At 37.4% G+C, this 24,377-nt stretch overlaps 1 protein-coding gene across 2 annotated transcripts in view; it reads right to left on the bottom strand.

Moving 5' to 3' along the window:
- NKAIN2 (sodium/potassium transporting ATPase interacting 2) overlaps positions 1 to 24,377 on the bottom strand; it is a gene marked incomplete at both ends in the record, with an annotated part of 531,305 nt that overhangs the window by 64,208 nt on the left and 442,720 nt on the right. The window contains one exon of one of the 2 annotated variants that reach the window (XM_080340969.1): positions 10,135 to 10,335. The exons of the other annotated variant lie outside the window; for it this stretch is intronic. Within the exon in view, the coding sequence (XP_080197095.1) occupies positions 10,135 to 10,335 (201 nt within the window). The remainder of the gene's footprint in view (positions 1 to 10,134; positions 10,336 to 24,377) is intronic. 2 annotated transcript variants of the gene reach the window in all.

The raw sequence follows: 24,377 nt of genomic DNA, 5'->3' as shown, positions 1-24,377 counted from the left end.
TTGTGCTTGTTATTGTTACTGCTATTCTTCTTGATATTATTCTTACATCTACAGCACATGTAATTTGGTTTCTCTTCCATGCAAATCCACTTGTAGAGAATGAAAATTGAAGGGACTAGAGTCCCTGTTCAGAATTCTTCAAAACCCCAGTCCAAGGCTTCTGACCAGCATATAGCTGGAAAGTGTTCACATGCAGCTCTTATGCTATGACAGTGTCATAAAAAACGGTAGCAGGTCTGTGCTAAGATCAGAATTGAGGAATAATTTAAATCCCAGCTGTGGGAGGAACCAAGTCAGCAAGCCAGCATCACCAGTTAGCACAGCACCACCAGCACACATAGCCCCAGGACACGCATACGGCACTGAGCCCAGGGTACCATAATTTCATTTCTGTATCGCATAACTATTTATCCTACGGGTTCAACCAGAATCAGACTCCCCTGTGTAAAGGAGTACATATGAAATGGTCAAAAAAATTGTCAAGAAACTTTCCTCAGGCCTCAAACTAATGAGAGTTCAGCTCTTGGTTATCACAATTCCAATCCCCGCCCCAAAAAATAACATTCGCTGTTCGCCTTTGCTAGTGCAAGAAGACCTGTGAGAAGCAGAACTGCTTCTTACAGTTTCAGCTCAGGCTGGTGCTGTTGCCTTTCATTCCATCAGGTAAAAAAAACCTCTATGAGACACGCCTGTGTGTATTGGTCAGGTAACTCTATTTAAAGCTGACTTCTCTCCACTGAATCAGAGCAAACTTGTTTGCAGACAATTATCATATAACTTAGCTTTATATGAACCCAGCTCATTAAGAAGGGAAGCTTTTAGGGAAATGAATTAGTAGAATTCTACTGATGAAGGTCCCTGCTCATTAAAAAACCGTTTATGCTTTGATGTGTACAATTCAGTTTTCTGCAAGAAGTAGTGAAGAAATGTAGGTAAAATTTGGTAGAAACAGATAACACACATAGGCATAAATAAATCTCTTATGATAATCCTTCAAAACACTAATGACATATGCTCTAACATTATTGTCAAACAGAGAAACAGCAATATGCTGTGCTCTGAGGCAATGTCAAAGATGCCTGAACTTGATGTTGCTCCTCTGCTAACACGACACAAAACTGTTATTAAATTATCACTTTACAATGATTCATACCCTCTTCCCATTGCACTGATTTTGCCCAGTCCTGCAGTGAAAAAGCAGTCTTTCTAAAACACCAATCTATGTCATTAAGAAGCAATTTTCCTTCAAGCATTGTGTTGCCCGAGAAAGAAACTCCACCTTAATTAAACAATGTTATTTTTCCCCATTAGGTCTCCTTTCTAACTTATAAATATTCTCACTGCTCTACAAGCACAGGGGGAGGCAGTTGATGTGCGAGGTATGTGCATGAGTGTATGTGTGTGGAAGAGGTGGAGGCTGCTGTCAGAATGGAGGTGGGGAAATAAAATTAGCAAGGGTAACTCTGAGTGAGGGATTTTATGTGAAAGAAGTGCCTCCTGCACAACCAAAGAGGTTTATGTTAGCTAGAAAGGAAAATGGTGTCAGGCATATTACTGCAAATAGATGTACTATGTGCTACTTTTGGTCAGCATAAAGGAAGTAAGGACTGGAAAATTATGAATCCAGTGTTTACTGCCACATTTGAGGGTCAGATGTTTTGCAACAGCTTTGGCTTTTTGCGTTAGCAACATTATCATTACGTCTTTTTTTTTTTCATATATATATCACACTGTATGTATTTTGAGCACAGGAATGGGATATGCTGGTTCATGAACAGAACCCAAAGCCTACATCAACTGGTGACACCTCCTAAAAGATGTGTATTATCCTTCCAAACTCAGTGAAGACGTTTAATACATACAAGTTCGCAGGTAGATCCTTGCCCTGAATCTTTGTAGCTCTGACAAAAAGACTTGCCTGTTTGCTTTTTGAATTTCAACATGGGCAAGCCAGGGCAGACTTACGTTTTATTTGATTCCACTCATGCTTATGTTGGGACCCATAGAAACACCCGTTTGTTGTTTGCCTCGTTCCTAATGACATCATTAGTTAGGCAGCTTTTATTTTTCATGCATTCATATGACTCCTTCACTTTGTTGCCCATCCTCTTTTCATGCAGTCTGTCCTGCTGATACATCCACATGCTTCACACCCACAGCTCGGTTCTTTTAGTCCTGCTCTGTCATTTGCTGGTCTCTTTGGAGGAACTGCTATTTTTTTTTTTTTTTCCTCTGCTCAGGTCTCATCTGTGTCTTCCCAAATTAAAAAAAAAAAAGAGAATATATATATATTTCTTCCTCCCCCCTTCACATACACACATTGTTTCCCTTTCCTGCTTTAAATGCAGGAGTTTTACAAGCTCTCTGTTTCTTTAACCTCTGCTGTACTGTTGATGCCCTCCTGATCTCTCACTCTGTGAATCTCAACTTCAGAGGATCATCCTGCCTCTACATGTGCCATTGTCCTCTCCTTACTCCTGACCAATGTCTCAGTCTAGACTGAGACCATCTGGAATGCTACTGCAGAGATGATTTTCCACAGCTTACTTTATCCCTCCATTTCTTCGCTTTAGTTTCTTCCAGTGAAATTCAAATACTCCTTTCAACTGCCAGGCTATCTGTGGCTTGTCCCACTTGGCTTGTCCTTTCCTGTTAGTATGAGGTTGTGCCACTGATGAACCGCCAGCTCATTGTAAGCCACTCAATAAATATCAAACTTTTTCACACTTTCCTCTTTTGCTGCCTTTTAGAAGAAATTTCTACCAGATAATGCAAAATTTACTTGTTATTTTGGTTCATATCCTTTTTTAGGGCTTTTCTGTCACACCTACAAAGAAGCTGACAATGGTCAAACAGGAGGTACACGGAAACTGCAAACTAGTATTCCCTCTCAATTTTCCTGCCTTTCCCCTCTTTTCTATCTGTATGGGTTGGCTGGCTTGTTTTGTACTTTGAAGGTAAGTTCTTTTGAACAGGCAGGAAATGCTGCTTTGCTTTGCAATCATACTGTCCTCAGCACTGTTAGGGGCTTTTAAGTTAAAAGCTGTTAGGAACTTATTGGAACATGTGGGTCTAAAGCACAAATAGACAGTCCGGTTAAGAAATTCTTATGAGAGCATCTGATTACTCACTACTCACATCTCCCCACAGGGCATGAGACTATTTAATGTCACCTGTGCTATGCTAATATTAAGGATTTTGAGAGTACCCTATTCTAATTATTATTAATCCTTGAGAGAAGCAGGGAGCATCACTGCTATTCTACTGTTCTAAGTGCTTAAATATATACACAGACCACCTTTCTTCAATATTTGATTACCTTGCAATGTTTAATGGAATTATCCTGGCAATATCTTTCTGAAATATTTAAGAACCATTGTTTGTATAATATGGACAATAATTGTCATGAATTAAGCACCCTGAGGAAGGTCATACTCTAAGTCTGCAACACAGCAGAGATTTTGAATCTGGTGTTGTAACTGCATAGCTATATTATTGCATCTTAATAACACAGTAATGCTTCATGATGTTTTAAATCAATATGACAGCATCAGAGATTCAAAGGTATTATGCATGACACAGACTTTGCAGAACCTCAAATAGTATACATTTACTGTAACTCGTATGGATGGACAATTACATATTACAAACTTTAAAGCATGAAATAATAATTTTAATGATTGCATGAACCATATACTCAAGTATAACTACAGGAAGGAACAAACAGGAATTAAGACTAATGTACAGCATATAAAAGTCAGTGGACAGGATCACTATGAAAATGGTCAATACTTTTGTGTAACAGTTTACTTATAGTTTTATTTATTTGGCATGTAAGTTACCATCAATAATGTAGATACAGTACATAAGAAATGCTTTTTCCCTGCTCGTTTTACTGGAATAATATTACACAGTTCATCTTTTCGAAGGCTATATAACTAAAACCCAAATTGGCTAAGGTGATGCCTTCACATTAGTCTTATTCCCATAACTCAGGCACTTAGTTCCACTAAAATCAATAGACTTGTGAGTGTGTAAGTGAGGAGTAAAAGACAAGCATAATAAATACTTTTAATCCTGTGTTGTCAAACAGATATGTAATTCTGTCACACTTATCTCCAAGGCTGATCTCTTATTTGCATGTTTTCAGAGTTTTGATCTACAAATGGATTTTAATGTGTCTACTTTTGCAAGAACAGCCTTGTGGGAGTGGGGGCAGGTCATGCATAATCAAAGAGTAAAACACAGGCAGAAGGAAGATGCAGAGAATCAAAGCTTCATTTCTGTGTGAAATGCAATTACTATTATTATAATTTCCTTGTATCAAAAAGGCCTTACTGTACTGGGTCCCATCCACATTTAGAGGCTTTTTGAGACATCTGACAGATCACTATCTGTGCAAATGGTGCAGTGTCTTATAAACCAAACATGAAAAATTTAGGCCTGCTTCCCTCTCTGCAGCACTTGGGAAGAGGCATAGAGAGATGAAATAACTTTCCCAAGGACATTGTGGCAGACCTAGACACATAACCCACTGACCTGAACAACAGCTCAGGACCTGATCTAAAAAGATTTCCACCTTCTGATATAAGACAAGAGTTCAATAAAAAGTGCCAATCAAGAAAATTGTACATAGAATCTGTAGCTAGAATTAGACATTGATGGGTGTAGGTGGCTGTGAAACTGCTAGCGAGTGACCCTTTTTCAGCTATGTGACTAAAAAGCTGGGATGCATATACTATTTATACACAGAGTCAAAGACCACCTTAAGCACTGACATGACATGCCAAGGTTAACAGAGGAATATTCCCTTCATTGTGTCTACCCATGTTACTGCCTTTCCCATGGTGAAGCGGTAGCTATACCTCCTAACTTTCAGGAGTGAGAACTTTCATTCAGCCTTCACTCTGTAAATACAGTATAGAATGCAAGTCAAATTTCACAAAGCAGTAGCAAATCAAATCTCCATTAGAACCACTGACCTCATTCCTTACCTGGAACAATTCTCTCCAGAGATCAGTAATTTAAGTATATCTATCCTTCATAACCCAGGAGTCCTGAAAATGAAATAGCTTCTCTGATGTAAGCAGCAAGAATCAATAACCATTAAGCACATAAGGACATGTTAATGTATGAATCTTCTGGGTATCCAAGTCATACCATCACCAGATCAGTTCATTTTGGTAAGGTAGGCATGAAGAACAGGGAGAATTGTGGTTGTTGTAGAGCACATTGGATGGTCCAGGTGCTCAAGATGCTGTAGCTCTGTAAATGGGACTTCCCTGAGTGAGGAGAGTGGAATGGAGAATTTGGCCCAGTATGTGAGCATAGGGTGCATTGAGGATTAGCTTTACACAACAAAACAAATGAATTAGCTGTGGCTGAAATGATGTATTTAATGATGTATTTAATGCACAGCATTAAATGAATTATTGTTGCTGTCAAAGTGCAATGAAGCTAAGATCTCACCTTTACAGGTTCAGCTATGATATTTGCCAAGAATCGGGGAGGGCAGGAAAGGAGGGAATTGTTCCATAGAAATACCTTCCCCATGTGTTTTCCCAGACCCCAGGGTTTCACACAAAGCAGAACAAATCACACACTGTTCAGTTCCATACAGCTGAGTGCTGCAGGTGGTGCCCTAAAAACATGTTTGTTTATTTTGCAGCACTGCAGGCTCCAAAGCTGCTCTTAAGAATGAAATAGATTCCCTTCCCCTGCTTTCTCCCTTCTTCACTCTAAACCTCTCTCTTTTTAACTTGCTGGAAGAAGATGGTAAGACATAAAGTGATAGCAATGTGGCTCATTCCCAAAAGCACCAAATGGGAGTTATTAGTATGGAGCACCAAGTAAAACTGAGAAGCATGGTGTGTGACACTAGATTTTGATGAGTACCACTTCAGAGAGGCAACTACTACAATAGTTGAGTGAAAAATCAGTGGAAGCTTTTCACGATAGATTTCCATAAACATGAAGAAAAAATCAGTGGCTGAGGAAGAAGTAATGCGCTGACATAGGAATGGCTAAAAGACAGATATAAAAGTGCATTATATGGTATTTTTTTTTAGTATCTGTGATGCAAGGATTGATTTACTGACAGGTTCTAAACAGGCTGTAGTCTTCTACCACCATCATCCAATGCACTAAGTGCTCATGTCATGGAACACAGGAGCTGCTGTGGTTGCTTTGCAGCCCCTATTATCACTGTAGGTTGTTCCAGCCCTGCTTTGCATACATAAAAGCTAAATACTCAAATTGGGATAATTCTCGTTTTGTCAGAGCATTTTCTTATACTCATTAGTTCTCAATTTTCCCCCGTTTTGAAGACTTTCTAAACCATAAGCATTCAACTGGTCAAAGTAGGGAGACCAGTAAAATGAATTTTCTGTTACTTCTTCAGTGTGAGCTAAACTAGCAATTTTGCTCAGTTGTTTGTTTACTCTGAGCAAAATCCACTCCTCAGGACTAGCTGGTGAAATATCTGTGCGTCAGGACGTCTGTCTCTCCTTAGTCTCTAAGGCTGGTATTATGTAATAAACACCACACCACTCTGCATACTGTGCACTCTTTTGATCTTTGGGATCATTTAACCTTCCATTTGCTTTAAATATAACTTCATTTAAGTAGCAGGAGAAGTGAAAATTCTCCAAAATTTCACTCTTAAAAACCAAAAATCTGTGTTGACTTGCACAAAATTAGCAGCAGCATTTGTATAGTTCACAATTCAGTGCTGTTTGTTTCCAGTATGTGTTTTGGAGACTATGAGTATTCAGCACCTCCCTAGCAGATTTTTTGTCTGCAGTCCTTGTTTTATTCCACAGCCCACCCTAAGACTTTCTTTTGAGAAAGTATAAACCATGGGGTGGTTTTTAGCTTTTATCTTAGCCATCATATTATTTCCTCTAAGTAATCCACAGCAAATACCACATCTATGTGAAGCCTAACTTGTAGCTGGATTCTTTGTGAGTTTACCGGCAAGCTGTACAAGGAACACTCAGTACAATGCTTTCAAAGGCCAATATAAGTAATTCTCAGTGAAGCTGAATGTCCTTGTAACTTTTTATTAGTATGCAATAGGAAGCATACTTAAAATTTTCTGCAGTGCCACCAGTCCATGAAAAAGCCAAACATCAACATTAACTTGAACATTGTCACAAACATACAGAAATACAAATAGAAAGCAAGTAATCAATTTGTTGGTTGCAATTTATGGTTTTAAAGTGCATGATCTATGTAATTGACCATAAAATAAAATTGAAAAGAAAGATTAATTTCTTTCTACAAACTGGAGACCAATCTGATCTCAGGCTTGGGTTTGTTGAAAGCTAATTTGCTCAAAACTAAGCAATATTTGCTTTTCTAACTTTGTGTTATATGTCACTGAGCAGTACCAGATAATTCTTCTGTTTCTCACCACATTTAACATGACAATGAATTTATACTATCCTTTCTATTAGAAAATGAACCTCATGCCCTCAGCTGGGAAGGTGAAAATGATGTAAACAGTAAAGAAGCAAGCACCAGGTCTGGAAAATTGACCCATGCATATATTGTGTAGCTCTTTACCTATGATAATCACACCTACAGTAACATGAATGGAAATCTATAAACAGCTGTGGTTGGCTACAGCTAATGAATTACCAATGATTTGTTATCCTGAATCATTTCCCTGGCATGCAAAGAATGACCTTACCTAGAAACACAGCTCTGTTTAGGCACAGACACAAAAAACCTTGTTACATCAGGAACACAACTGAGCTTGAATTATGTATTCCTTGAGTTTCTTGTTCATCATTCATTACACACACAAAAAGCACAGATAAATAAGCCTGGATATCTTATTTGGAGGACTTCAGGGTAGGAAGGCTCTACAGAGGGATCTGGACTGGCTGCATCATTGGGCTGGGCCCAGTTGTATGAGGTTCAACAAGGACAAGTGTCAGGTCCTGCACTTGGGTCACAACAACCCCATGCAATTCTTGAAGAAGAGTGGCTGGAAAGCTGCCTGATGAAAAAGGATCTGGTAGTCAACAGCTGGCTAAACATGAGCCAGCAGTGTGTCCAGGTGGCCAAAAAGGCCAACAGCATCCTGGCTTGTATCAGGAATAGTGTGGCCAGCAGGTCTAGGGAAGTTATCATTCCGCTGTACTTGGCACTGGTGAGCCCACACCTTGAACACTTTGTTCAGTTTTGGGCCCCTCACTATAGGAAAGGCATTGAGGTACTGGAGAGAGTGTAGAGGAGGGTGACAAAGCTGGTGAAGGATTTGGAGCACAAATCTGATCAGGAGCAGCTCAGGGAACTGGGGCTGTTTAGCCTGGAGAAAAGGAGGCTGACGGGAGACCTTATTGCTGTCTACAACTACCTGAAAGGAGGTTGTAGCATGCAGGAGTCGGTCTTTTCTCCCAAGTAGCAAGTGATAGGATGAAAGGAAATGGTCTTGAGTTAGACCAGGGGAGGTTTAGATTGGATATTAGGAAAAAGTTCTTCACTGAAGGGGTTATCAAGCACTGGAACAGGCTGCCCAGGGAATTGGAGATATTGAAAAGATGTATAGACGTGGCACTTAGGGACATGGCTTAGTGGTGGACTTGGCAGTGTTAGGTTTACAGTTGGACTCGATGATTTTAAGGGTCTTTTCCAACCTAAATGATTCCATGATTCTATGAGTTAAGCTTGCACAGTAATAATTATTTGTGAATAAAATTGTAAAGCCATTTTAATCTTATTTACTTGTTCATGGTCATTGTGTTGCACTTTTCTCTTTGTTTCTTTTGCACCAGCTACGGCTTGTCAAAATTGCAGGTATGAACAATTTGGAGAAAGGGCTGCTTTTGTCTTCCAGACCTATCTACTGCCTTGCTACCTACTTGGTCAGGGTCTCTTTGCTCTGCTACAACACAGTGAGCTGAGAAGCACAAAGAAAACCTGGGATGGCTTCGCTTAAGGGAGGCAGCTGGGCTTTCGAGTGAATCAGCCATCAACCTTTAACACACAGAGCTCACACAGAGATCTATTGACAGAAAAATATACTGAACCAAACTCACCTGGTATTTGGTCATTTACAGCAAAGCTGGGGAATAGGCAGACGGAAAAGCTGTTCACTTTTTGGGTAGCTGAGGCCCACATTACATATTATTGACTGTCTTACTGCCTTACATTAACTTCTGTATATGACTAACCAGATTTGCTCTCTCTTTTGCTGGTATAGTTCCTCTTTGGACAAAACAGTGGAATCTCCTGACCAAAAAAATTATATAGAGGGAGTAATTTATCCAGGCACTGGTCCAAATTTAGGTGTATAGTAACAGTTTTATGTGCAGTCGTATGTATCTTCACCTGGGCATAAACATGTTTGTATCACTAGAGCAAACATTGAAATGCAGATTTCCATTCAATGTAATTAATTCAGTGTTTGTGTCATCTTTTCACCTAGATCAGAGACAACATAAGGCAAACTTATTCGTACAGGTAAATATGGCTGAAAAACTTATCAATTTCCCTCCAAACAAACTGTTTTAATTCCTCATAAATTTTATGCAGTGTAACAGTGGATATTTTTCCTCGTAGAAGGATTTAAGATTTCTGGGTTTGATTTTCATATAACAAGTACAACATTGTGTTGTTCTGGGAAGAAACTTTCCCATTCACCCCAAGTGCATATTGACCAATATAACTAAAGAAAAACCGACCAGTTTTGAGCCTGTGAACTGATCAGCACATCTATTTTTACTATTTTAAGTTTCTCCTTCATTTTGGCTTTCCTTTTATATTTAATTTAGCTTTCACAGCAATGGCTGTAACTTCTTATTATGTCACAGCTTATATCCTATAGCGTAATTTGAATGTAACCTGCTATAAATTATTTGTGGCAGGGTCAACAGGCAAAATGGCAGTCAGGAAAACAGAGTGTGTCATGTCAGCAGTTCTCACAGCAATAAACAAGTATGTTGGAGCTCTTTGTGTACAGATGTCTGGAACCAGGTGCAAGGCAACCGAGTTTCATTACAAAATCAACACTTAGAGCCAGGGTTTGTAAATGAATGGCACAATACTCCACTATTCTGCTAATGACTTTCTGGAAGAAGAAATCTAGAAAAGGTGGTGGAAATTATATAATCTGTGAACACTTACTGCAAGGAAGATCTGAAGAGAACTGTGAGCCACTTCTATGTACTGATATTCAAGAAGACACCCCGAGACAGTGATATAGCGATGATCCTCTGGTGCCCAGTCTGGGGCTGGGGTTACTGAGGTCACGGTGCAGCCTGGCCCATTCTCCATCCACCAAGAACGATGCATTGAGATATTAAAGGTCAGAATGAGATCTGTTTCCTGCAAAAGAACAAGTGATGAATTAATGTGCAGGGATGGTACTCCAGTGTCAAATGCCTCAGGAAGAGATTTCACAGAATGCATAAAGAAGCAAAGAGCAGTGATAAAACTGCACTGTCACATAGAAGTTAGTGGAGCTTGCCTGCAGCAAGCATAAGTAGCAGTACCTTGGCAGGGAGAATAACTCTGCAAGCCATGATCTGTTCCTAGACATTATGGTAACCTAGATTATAGGAGTAATTTCTATTACATTGCCCATTTTCCTGTGCAAACCACAAATACTAGCGCATGTGCACATTTACACAGCAATGCTCATCCACTCGGTTCCTAGAAATATGGCCCATATTTTGGTGGTCTGATGTACCAAACTCTATAAGAGTCCTTTGGAACCAAAATTTCATAGACTTTAATATGAGTGGGTCACCTGCAAGGAGTTTTGTCTCACGGACCCTGTGAAGCAGACCTGCGGTAGCTCTGCTAAAATATTGGAGAAGATTTAAAACAAAGTTTTCTTCGATATTTTAATTACAAGTATTGCCTCTTTGTAACGCCTCCTTCAGATTTCTAACTTCCTAGGAGTCTGTAAGGAAACAGCTAGTGAGCGTTCCTCATCTAAAGATTGCTTAGCTTGTTAAAAAGGAGGGGCATAGAGGCCTGCAACCTTTAACTCCCTTGCAGCAAGTGCCATGGAGTAACTAGTCAGCCATGCTTTCCATTAAGATTGCATTTATAAATAGTTTATAAAGGATTAATAAATGATTAATATACATCATAAACAACACTACAGATATGACTTTCATAAATTATATTTGGTTGCACATTACCTGAGGGTGTTATACATAGTCATAACAAAACTATGGACTTTGTGGATTCTTTAAGAGCCTACAGTGTTTACCAACCCTTTATAAATTATTTATAAGTGCAACCTCATTGTAAAGTGTGACTATCTAGTCTGTGTGCACATGTGCTCAGTCATGCAAAGAAAATTGCTTTTAAATAATGTCTTTGTGGAGCCAAACTCTCCCCACACCTAACCTACATTTTTTTAATGATGACATTAATAATTAAGATTTTCATAAAGATTTAAAAATGTAACTATTTAATTAGGTTTCCTGTTCCAAAAGGAATAAATAGAATGTCGTTCTGCAGCAGATACGTTGCATCCACATTTCTCTTCTTTCAAAAACTGTTATTTTTTTCAGTCCCACTTATTTTCCCTTTTTTGCACTAACTCATGCAAAGGTAACTCCATCCAGAGAGGTTTTGGATAATGTCATGACTGACATGTCAGTCGATCTGTGATTACACCTGACACTGTAGTGTAGCTGAATGTTTTTTCTTTAAGTTGTAGTTCCTGTCTAAAAGTTCAGAGCTTTTGTACACTAAAAAAAAAAAATATCAATTATTACTCTGTATAACCATACTCAACTATCAGATGGCAGGAAAGACTGTAAATATTTTTGTGATGAATAAATACTCTACATTCTCATAACAGCCCAATCCAGCAAGTAACAAGCTGTATAAGTAAATGTATGATGCTTTGCATGAATTTAGTCATGCAACTAACATCAAGCATTTAAAAGTGATAAAATCAACAGTGAACATTTGCATAAACAATACAAATTTTGCAACAGATACATTTATCTATGGCTATAAGTCTTCACCCCCAACAAACCTCTTATTTCTCTGGAACTCTCCCTACCAAAGCTGCTACTCCAGTATCTGTCAGATGTTTCTTGGAAATGGGCATTTTAACCTTACATCCAAGACAGACGACTATTTTTCTTTCTGGAGTCAAAGCTATTGCAGCCCCTTGGCAGCACACTGGCCTTCTCATCTGGGGTAAGAAGTTGAAGAATGGGTATCTTTGGAGTAACTGTGCTTAGAGTAATAGATTTATTCCTGAATGACTAAAATTGGAATCCATCATGTTATGGTCAGAAGAACTTTAAGCCATTTTAATTACCATGGAAAATTCTTTACTTTTAGTCTCCAATCAGAGATGCAGCATGAACGAACAAGACTCATTGTCTGGCTCTATTTTATCATTTGCAATATCTTCAGAAGAATTGTGATGGACTAAAAATACTTTAAGTGCAGACAAGGGATGAAAAATATATTCCTTGAAAAAGAAAGGGATAAACTGGTTTGCAGGAACTATTTGTTATGCATTTGCCAGATGAAGTTAAAATGGATCAGGAGGAACTAAACATAAAGATCAAAACTGGGCTCTTTGGTTAGAACATCATTGCTCTTCAGACAGTTACGTTTGCTTACAAAGGGTGCAGTAATCCCAGATTTTATAGGTTAAAAGCACAAGTAAATTTCCCACTTACACAGGAAATATAATCACAGATTAAAGAACTTATAATTACATATATAAATAAAACTTTACACAGTCTATCTTTCTTCCAGCCCTGAATTTATCCCCAAATGATTTTCTGAAATTATTTGTTACATTTAGAAAACTCCCTTGCCCTCAAACCATCGTTGGGCAACTAAATTGAATGCTGATGTTAGGACTGAGTAATCTTGTTTTTTTCAAGACCAGTCTTTTAGTGTTTACCAGTAAAAAATTATGAATCTTTATCAGATCCATACTCTATTCCTATCTCGGAATAATCAGTAAAATACTGTTTTGTTTCCTGTTCTCACACAATAGACCTGATACATGTCACAGAAGTGATATACTCCTTAATTCTTCATATTACTAAAACCAAATAAAACCAACCAAAAACCCTGACTTCAAATCTTAAAGAAGATTGTGGTTGAGAAGGCTTTCAAGGAATGTAGTGCTTATGTCTTGAATCATTTAACAAACAAGGCCAATTTCAGAAAGCAAAACAATAAGTAAAGGTGAAATTCGGTTTTGGTAAGATTAGACATCATCCATAGCTCAGGACAAACTTGGCTGGAATAAGCATGATAATCAAACCAGATTTCCACAAGCAAACACCTAACTTAAACCCTGTAAATTCCTGTCCCAAAAATGTGTAGGATAAGAATAAATGCAGAAGGAGCCTATTCACTACACGCTTCTCTTCTCGGGTATCAATTTTTATTGCTTTGAACTTGCCTATAACCTTCAAACCACGTCCCCATGTATGCAACCACAGAAGTAGAGCAGTTCTTGTTTAGTAATGAATGTCACCCAGGTTATGAAAAAGTTTTACTTCTTAGTGAGAAAAATGTTAAAGACTTGAATCTCCTTGTAGATCTGTGTAAGCCAAGGAGAGGATGAAGTATCTGTCATTAACATTCTTATACTGAAAATATTTAGAGCTATTTTGGGACAAACTCTACTTGTTATTTACTTTATTGACTGCTAGAATATAGTTTTAGTGGACATAGACAAAGTCTACACTAGAAGCTGGGGATTTGTTGTACTCTCCAGTGTATTTTCCATCTGTTTTCTTTCTAACATCTGTGGCTCAATAATTGTTCAGGGAAATGGAGAGAAATGGTCTGATAAGCCTTGAAGCTACGAAACCTAACAAGAACTGTTGATACACATTGGGCATGCAGATATGGTGGTGTTAACAGTCTGTATGCCAAGGAAGATTTCATTATCCTAAATTCAACAAACAGCTGCTTCCTTCATGGACACAGAAATACATCTGTACGAGCTTTACTGATGATCATTGTGCTGCTTTTGCAAATCCTGCTGGTATTTGTAAAGTCTGTTAATGAAAATTGGTGCATTAAAGTAGATTTTGCTATTCATTAAAGAGGGAAAAAAAAAGGGGAAAATATTTAATAGGACATCTTTGCTGACATTCTTGACTTGCTGGTACTTGTGGTGTTCAGGAGAAGTCCTCCTGGATTAGACAAAGGCTAGACTTTGGAGGTCTCAGTCTCAGATCTCATAGATTAGAAGCTGAGACATCTTAAAACTAAGTCTGTAATTTTATTTCAGCTTAGTTTGTAAAAAATGTTGAGCTCTGATGGTTTTGTGCCTATGTTTAATATGGTAGATAACAACTTTTGCTGGGGTTAGCTGCACAGCGCATAACATTTTCTGGCTGACAACGGCTGATGACAAAACATGGCAGCAGAAAGCTTTGTAAGAGTTACTAGAAATGAGGACACCTTTCTTTGCATTAAGTAGTAGCAGGAGGTCAGCAATGCTCAAAATGAAGATATCTGTGTGTACCGTATTATTACTAGTACATATTAATAAGTACCCTATTAATGCATCTTTGTCGTAATTACAGTACATTGGTCTATCAATGATTTTTTTTAGGTGCATCTTAGAGAAGCTGATCTCAAACACAGCGCCAAGTAAAAAAAGAGGCAGCAACGAATCAGGGTGATTTTCTTTGAAAGTCCAGGCGATCCTGCAGAGTCAGGAAAATTATATTGTACTGACTTCAATGGTTGTGGCTTGCTGTGTCATGGGAAAAAAAGTATCTTCCATTTCTCTAATTAGGAATTGCTGAAATCTGTGCAAAACTGACCAGCTTCTGTATAGTTTTGTCAAATACAACCATGTAACCACTTGTTTCATTTTTTGAACTCCAACTAGCAAGAGCAGGCTGCTTGGAGACTGAATGATCACACAAGGTTTCAGTGATAAAAGATCAGGGTCTGAAAGCATTTGTAGTTCTGGATGCCTCACATATACAGAGGCCTCTACAGGCTTTTTCTCTTTTTTTTTTTTTTTTTTTTTTTCGTCTGTTATCTCACTTTTCAACTAAAACTAACTCTCATCAGGCAGCAACATTTTCTCATGCAAGCAGAACTTTTTCTGTCTAAAGAAAAAATCTGCTCTCACTGAAGGGTCAAAATAAATCTTGGCAGTTGTGTTTCTTCCTTTCCCTTTCCCTTTCCCTTCCCCTTTCCCTTTCCCTTTCCCTTTCCCCTTCCCTTTTAATCCACAGTTTATATACATTATATACAATTATTGTATAATTGTTTAGGGATCATAGATATTTAACATTCCTGATCTTTTTAATCCTGTTGCATCCGAACTGATTTTTAGTCTCTCCACTTTTTCATATTTAAGTGACTCTTTGCCTTTCATTTGAATATTTTTCTTCATTAACCTAGAATTCTGGTCTTTACTTTCTTCTTAAAGACCAGTTTTGTACCAGTAAAATTCCAAATTGGGTATGGAATTTTATTTGTATGTGTGTCTTTAGTCAGGTGAGATTTAGCCAGTCTGAATCCACCCAACAGATTTACTTCTGAAGTTCATCCATGAAAACCAGCAAAAGTGGTCTGACTGTTAGCTTTTCTCAGTATTCTTTTAAAAATATTCTACATGTATCTTAAGTGGTTTCTAATGTACTTCTGAAGATTTCAATTAATTACTTATAAAGATACCAGCATGAAAGGAAAAGATGGCTCAGGTGTCCTGATATTCGTTTCTAAAATTAAACTGTGATATTAATTAAAATACTATAAAATAGTCCTCAAAAAGCATAGGTACTACTATATAGGGATAAACTTCATCGCTTACTATTCTGTGATATGATTCCTACCAATATTCTTATGAAATTGTTAGAACTGCAATCAGTAATATCTTAATCAAGACCTTCATGTTTTTCTAGTAATGGAATATGTACATTGACAATGCTAACTGTTTTTTTTCTTCTCTGTTTCAACTCATTAAAAAAAAAGATACCCGCTAAACTCCAGAATATTAATTTCATCAGTTAAGCAGCATCAACATTTCTCATTAACATCTCTGTTCGAAAAGTTTCTATCTACAACTTTCTTCAATTAAAGATGCCATTAAAAGAAAATATAAACTTTCACTTTGTATTGCAAGGTTAGAATATTTATTACTATTACATGAATATTTTTCATATTTTAACAGAATATTTTTAGGCTAAGAATGTTCTGGGCCACACCCTTTGAATTTTTTATTTATTTATTTATTTATTTATTTATTTTTTCCCCAGAACAAGAGAATTAGGCTCATCCTTGTAGCCCAATGACACTTACAACAGGAACTGAGAAGTTGCAGTCCCTGGGCTATCACACAGAAATTTTAATTTGACTCTTGTACATATATAGTGAAAATCCTGAGCACTCGAATTTTTGTAATTTCTTGAAAAAAATACTTTCTAGAGGATTTAAGATTGTGCAGTAATAAAATACACTGAAACAGGCAGCTGACCAGAGGCGCTCGCATCCCAGGGTAGTAGCTAACTCTGTGGAATCTTATTTCTCACTGTGGAGTAATCAGGAGTATCATTCTGGAATTGAGGAAATTTCTTGAAGGAAATTGCATTAAATTTAATACCTTGTTTTGAAAAGCTTATGTTTTGAAATATTGCCATTCCCTGAGGAAAAGAGCTTGCTTCCAAACTTTGTCAGTGTAGGTGTACAATGGGTAGTTTTCCAGTCTCAGGTGGTCTACATCATTCTATTCCTACTGATGGGCATGGGATTATTACCAGATCTTATCAAACTCAACAAAAAAACTAGCTTCTTTCATCCCAAAAGACAAATCTAATAAGTTTAGATTAAACTTGAAGGTACAAAGGTGTACTTTACTTACTGTTGTACCGGAAGATGATGATCCATGGATACCTTAGAGAGTAAAGTTTCTACTTCGGGGTGGGACTGAGCAGTCTGATTTAGGGCAGGGTCCAGAGCTGGGAACAGAGTGGTGGCACATGGTCTCTTTTCCCACACCAAAGCTGTGTTCCACAAAACTAAGCTAGCAGAGAATTTGATGATTGTATTAAACTCAGTGTGGTTTTGTATCTCTTTCTAAAGTTAAGTGATTGCTCTTGAATGATTCCCAAACCCTGTTTATTTATTTTGAGCTGTAAACACAAGATTTCCATGCTTTCAAAATGTATCAGTACTAGATTTTTATGAGTAAGACATAATGCTTTTAAAGCAGTTTATGTTCTTTCACCTCTGGGGACTAATTTATTTTTTTTCCTCTTCTTTTTAAACGGTAAAGGAGGAATGTCTCTTGTCTTGGTTTATCCAGGCAAATACACAGATCAATAATGCTTAGAGTTTGCAGACACAAATCCAAATAACCTCTTAATTCTAAATAAAAGCCTTCTAAGCACAAGGACATCTTATATTTGGATAATATCCAAAAGACTGCAGAGCTTCGAGTGAGCTGGGAAAACAGTCCTCCCAGCTGCAAACAAAAAGGTCTAGGCCTTGAGTAAAGTAATAAGGTAAAATTAGTATCCGTAAAATGATTCCCTTTTCCAGAATAAATGTTTTACTGAGTTGCCAGACCACTTCAGGAATACTTCGCTTGATCATCTCTGACCAAGACAAAATTTTAGCACAGTCCAACATTTAGTAAGGAAGGATGCAGAAGTCTATGGTGCAGAACTATAACATCAGTAGATTTATGGAATGGGTGCGGAAAGAATTTCCACCTGATGTGGTTTGTTAGTGTCCCTTGGTGTTGGTTATTACATAGTGTTAGGTGCTATAAAACAAAATGCACGAGTACAGTGTCTTTTCTTTTATTTTTTTGTTTTCTTTGAACAACTCAAATAATCCATGACCTTAGGGTGGACTCAAGTCTAGGATTTTTTTGTGTGTTTAAATCAGCCTCTGCTCTCAGGTCTAGAAAAATCTACCACCTGCAGCATGTGCAGGAAACAGTAAGTAGACTTGAACAGAGTTCTCAGACCACAGAAACAACGTTGTTAGAAAACATGAGATCATTGTTGTGTAGAAGGGCTTCATTAAATACCAGGCCAAAGATATATAAGTTGTACATAGTGGTCTATATTCTAAGCACTTCTAGCCAGCAGTGATTTTATACACATAAAGATTTCAGAAAAATTAAAAGAAGCCAGGAAATTACTACAAAGCATGTGAAGACATCTTACTCTGATTCAAATGTAACTTAGTTGAATATTTTCAAAAGGATTTACTTCTGTGAGGAGGTTGCAATGAGCTAAAGCATCAATTTAAAATGCATAGCTAGTCCTCACTTGCACTCTCAGTATGAAATGAAATAGCCAGATTTAAGCTATTTTAATTCCTCTGTAGTCAACAGAAAGGACTAAGTTGAAAGAGAGGGCTAAATATTCCTGAAGGACTCTGAAAAGCTGCTTAGGGAACCTAGATGAGATGTTGAGCAGGAAGATAGCCACAGCCTTGTGGTAATGAAGCCCAGAGGCAGAAGTGAAAGTATGAGCCATCTCCATGTAGCCCTTATGTCCTGTTAGAGAAATTTTGTGGAATAGCTGTCCTGCATCGACTTTTTCAGGCTCTTTCACTCTAGCTTATTCTACTACTGAGCAGCCTGATAGATGTCATCATCCACAGAGTTAGATTCAGATCTGAAGCTGTGGAGCATTCATATAGCTTGCAAATTTGGGCCAGTAAAGCAAAAGTCAGATCAGTGAAGCCACACGAATCCACACTCTGCACGATGCGCACAAAGCCTGTGTGTAGTGGTCTCTAACATAACACTGCTAAATATTCATAGCAAGGACACTTCTGACCATTAGTTTTACACATTTTACTTCTAGATGTGATGTTTACCAATTTTAAAGGATTAAACAGCTGCAATTCCATCAGGTGACATAGGAAAAACTGCCACAGTTTTTGGTACTCAAACATGGCAGGAGCTCCTTTTGCCTGAGCTGTACTTACTCCATAGATTTTGAAAACCACCTTTAGCTCCTATTTGATAGGTTCTATTTATTTTTTAAATGAAAAAGACATTTGTCACAGGAACATTTTTTACGACTGTGAAAAACTTTAGCTCATAAAGAGTTCATTCATGTCCTTGCAGGTGATGATGATTATTAGAATACCTAAGGCTATGTTCAGATTTCATAAATCCAACTCTTTTCACTTCACATGCAGCAATTAATTTAACAGTAGGTGAAATTGCTCTCCCTCTTTGTGGTGTGACATTATGTCACTCAGCATGGGTGACAGATTAGTTTTATTAAAGCTAATTTGATTATCCACTACTGTCATCTAAGTACAGAAATAAGATCTAACTTATCTGGAACACAGAGTAAATTACAGATGTTTTGCATATTGGTTGCTTCCTTCATTTGAGAATTATTTGAAGTATTTCTAAGAAACAAGATGCATAGTTTCTCCTGTTCTAGAACTGATAATTCTTTTTTTTTTTTATCCTTCTCTTCACTGTGCCTCAGAATAAGTTTGAATAATGAGACTACTTCCAGTTTTAACTAATTTTAGCTTTCAAAATGAAAATAATGTGGACAACACTATAAAAATGTTTCAACATTTTCAGAAGAAAATATTACACTTTTCCAAACTCAACTTATTGGGGCATGTAGGCAGCATTTAGAAATTGGAATGGAAAATGTTAGCACTCCCACATATCCAGTATAGGTGGTACAGGTTCAAATCTCCTTGATTCAGAAATGAAAAATAAGCTATTAACAAACTTCTTTTCTGACAATACAAGTGTAATGGAAACAGACCAAAAAGAAACTTTGTCATCTGTGTTAATAAACAAATGACATGTTAGCAAACATTTCAAGTGTGTGTTGTTTTCTCAGGCGAGCTATTGCTAAGACATGATGATGCCCAACACTTTAGTGAACTGCAGCCTCCAAGAAGAATTCAAAGCCATCTAAAAAGATTCACTGCATAACTCTGGGTAAATGTATGGTTTTTATTAAGTTTTCAGAATCACACCCTGTGGAATAATATTATGATGCCATACTAGCTTTTTTTAGCTAGTATGAAGTAAAATACCTCATGTACTCCAAAAGAAACTGTAGCAATTTAAACCATTTAAGGTATTAATCCATAGATGAATAGCCTGTCACTCTTTTATGTGTTGAGTATGCGGCAGGCAGTGCTGCTAAAGCACAGAGGACTACCTGCATATATAAGAATGTATGTGTTCTTTTATATAATACAAGAACACCTAATTTAAGATGGTAAAAAAAAAAAAAAATCCATTATTTTCCTAATCTTATACTTAGTTGCATTGAAGTGGCATAAATATTGTCACCAAATATTATGTAGAGATCTTTAATGTTGGAACTACAATTAGGACTCTTCTCTGTCTTGCCAATAAAATATCACAAGTAACCAGGAGTAAAAACATGAAAGTGCTCAACAATTTAGGAAATATATTTCCAAGTGTTCTCTGTCTCTTGCATTCATTTCATTTGAATAATATGATCACAGTAGTTAGGTGTGCTTATTTTATTTGCAAGCATTTCATGCTGGTTAGCTAAAATTTCACTCAAAAAAATCTCTTCAGCCTCCAGCTCTGTATCCAAAGACCCTCCAGTTTCCAGCTAGGATTAAGATGAAACACAAGGAGCAATGATCTTTAATGAGCGTAGCTTGAGAGGAGTAACTAGAACAGAGCTCTATCTCTGTAGACTGAATCAGTGATTGAAAACTTTATTTAAGTCACTGACAGGGAGTAGATTTACCATTCTAACTGCAGTGTCTGTGTCAGTTTCTTAAATTAAGTTTTCAGGAGCTGATTTAGCCCAGGGAAATGCAGAAATCTGGTTGAAGCGTCTCTTGGGGCTGCTTATAGTAAATTTTTTGTTTGTGTTTAGTGCTAATGCAGAATTAGAGGAACTCCACTGTCAAGATGTTAGAAGATCGATGCTTTTATTGCTTTGAATTAGAAAGCTGGTATACACAGTAGAACAGTCGCAGAGGGAAGAATGATACAAAGAGCTTTTCTTTGATTGCCTGGTGCTTAAGAATATTGCAAAACATTGTGAATTCAAAGAAGTAGAGATCTTTTTTTTTTGGTCAAGGAATAAACACAGCAGATCTGATTTATTAAATATAGACTGAGTAAAATTATTTTCAATGAAATGTATATCTGTCCAATGGAAAAATATATAAACTTCAATAAATAATTCATTTTGGCAGTATCTATATAACACTTTACTATGAAGTGTCAGCAATATACCACATGGGCTGCCTCTTTCTTCAGAGTAAAGCTCTCATAAAATACTTGTAAGAAGGATCTTTAGTTTACACAAAGACACATAGCTTTTACATCAACATTACTGATCTTTCTTTCTTTAAAAAAAAGCATTGGAGGTACTAAAACTTCCCTGAATTCCTAGTACCAGAGTAGTTTTCTTCAATATGCATTAGTGCAATTCTGACTTCACTGGGAGCTGAATTTGGCCAGAGAAGGGCAGTAATGCCCTATATGCTTCCAACCTAATTTTTGTTTGTTTGTTTGTTTGTTTGTTTGCTTGTTTTTGTTGAATCCGAAAGAGTGGTCTAATCTCCAAGATAAGTGGCACAGTTCAGCCTGAAAATAAAGATTACATAGTTTAGTCCTCAAAGGTTAGGAAATGACAACCTCTTTGGTTCTGGCCTAGTGCACCTCAGCACTACAATACAGTATTTATTACACACTATTTTATCACCTGAGCTGAGCACACAGCACCCTGTAAAACTTCATCAAACTACACTCACATGTTTTTCAGTCTTTTAACCTGTAGACACTTACACCTTAATCCAAGGTAACTTCAGAATTTATTTCATTTTTTGTACTGCTGATAATTCTGTTAAATTAATGTGACTGATCACAGCATGTGAGATTAAATTTGTTAGACTGAGACCAGATATTCAGAGAAACAGTTTCCAAGATGTACACTGAACTCATTAATATGTCTTTCCATATTGATGGTGACATGGGTATCTATCTTTTTGATTCTGTGCATGGTTTTCCTGCTGATTTTGGTAAACATACTGTGATTCCTCAGCATATTGAAGAGAATGTCACCTGAGACAAAGTTCAATATTGTAAAAACTATTTTTGTTCTGACCTCCCCATAAGGCATTCTGAAAAAAAGGAAAACTATATCCAGAGAGAAGTTTCTATAGTTCGTGGTCACAATGGAAAGAAGTATCAACTGATGCTATGATGTGGTCTGTTGAGGGGCCAATTCTATCATATTTTGATTAATTACATGAATGATTGAAAAAAGACTTATTGTATACCAAGGAATTTCAAGCACATTTGAGGAAAGGAGTAGAATTCAAAATCATCTTCAGAAGGCTGAGATTTTTTCTGGAAAGTGCTACTGAGCAAGGACAAGTGGGAACTACGCAACTTAAGTTGAAATAAGTGAACATACAAACACAGTACAGATAGCAACAGCCTGGGTATTGCTCTCTCACAATTATCACGGTCCACAAACTGAATGGAAGTCAACACGTTTGTATTGTTGGAGAAAAGGAGTCAGTCTTCTTGATTGTACAAACAGGAGGGCAGCCTGTAGCACTGATGTGATTCATGTTAGCTTAAGCTAACAAGCAATGTTTCAACTCAAAAGACTTCAAGAAATCCTGCAGACGGACTGGAGAGGAGCCAGAGGGGAGCAATTAGAAAGAGCAAATGTCTGAAAACAAGACCTATTAGGAAAGACAGAAGGAACTGGGGTTTTCTAGCTTGGAAGAGAGAAGACTGAGAGTATAACTGACTATCGAAAAGAGCTAAGTAACCTGTTTCCCTCCCTATAACAGAGACATATCCATAACTGGTCCAGGATCTAGACTACATTGCAAAGAAGATACAAATTAGATCTTGGAGAAAAAATTTCTGAAGCCAAATGTGAGGGGAAATCACTGGAAAGGACTGCCTGGGGAGTGTGTGTGATTTATTGATGTCGGCATTTAAGAACAAGATAGACAAACTTCTGACACGTTTTCATACATATTTAGGCTGGGGACATGGTCTAATTGACCTACTGACTCATTCAGCAATGTGAATCTATGATTCTAATGACTGAAAGCATGGTTCTGGGAATACATAATATTTATAAATATGTAACACTTATCACCAATCATTCCACTGAGATTTGATATATTTAATATAATAATTAGAAGTACCAAATGTGTAAAGCACAAACATAACTGAATTTAAATATAACACTTTTCCCTGGAGCTTTCTAACAGATACAAGCAATTTTAATGAAAGAAAAGGAAGCCTTGTTCATAGAAGTAATTTTAAGCGAATGACTTTCTATAAAAAGTTTCTTCTTTCTTAGGCTGCTAACTTTTGATATTACTGCACAGTCAATTCTGTGGAACTCTTGAAACAGATTATGACCTGTAATAGCTGGAATGCATTTCTTTAGCTTTGGTTATTGTGCTGGTTTTGGCTGGGATAGAACTATTTTTTTTTCTTGGTAGCTAGTATGGGGCTATGGTTTGGATTTGTGCTGAAAACAGTGTTGGTAATTTAGGGATGTTTTAGTTAGTGCTGGGCAGTGCTTACACAGAGTCAAGGACTGTTCTATTTCTCACACCACCCCACCAGTGAGTAGGTTGGGGGTGCAAAAGAGGTTGGGAGGGGACACAGCCAGGTCAGCTGACTCCAGCTGACCAAATGGATATTCCACAGGACGTCACGCTCAGTATACAAGTGAGGGGAAGAAGAAGGAGAAGAAAATGCTCAGAGTGATGGCATTTGTCTTCCCAAGTAACCATTACATGTGACGGCACTTGGATTTCCTTGAGATGGCTGAACACCTGCCTGCCCACAGGAAGTAGTGAATGAATCCCTTCTTTTACTTTACTTGCACGCATGGCTTTTGCTTTACTTATTAAACTGTCTTTATCTCAATCCATGAGTTTTCTGACTTCTACCCTTCCGCTTCTCAACCCCATCCCACTGTGGAGGAATAAGCGAATGGGAATGGTCTGTGTAGTGCAGAGGCTGTGCAGTGCAGAGCTGCTGGCTGGGGTAAAACCATGAAGCTTGTCTACTTCTGAGCTAGTTGTCTAGTCAATAGAGCTGTAAAGGCACTTTCAGGGTATGAGTTATCTCACCAGGTATAGAAGTCCTCTTCAGTATGAGGTGAATCACACCTTAAAATGTCCTTTGTTTGCAAGTCCTTTGGCTTTAGAGCAGATCTAAATACTAATCGAATAGTAGATATCTTCATTCAATTCAACTTCTAATACTTAAGAAATAAAATCTGAAGTATAGGTACCCTGGAATACGTACAAATCAGCATATGTTCTGCAGTTAGATATGCTAAGAAGGCACTTCAATTAAAAATGCCTGGTACTAGAACAAGTATTTGATAAGTTGGAAATTCCATCATGCATTA

This window comes from Nesoenas mayeri, assembly GCF_963082525.1.
Source record: "Nesoenas mayeri genome assembly, chromosome: 3".
In the NCBI taxonomy this organism is placed as follows: Eukaryota; Metazoa; Chordata; class Aves; order Columbiformes; family Columbidae; genus Nesoenas; species Nesoenas mayeri.
This window is presented reverse-complemented; position numbering and strand designations above follow the sequence as displayed.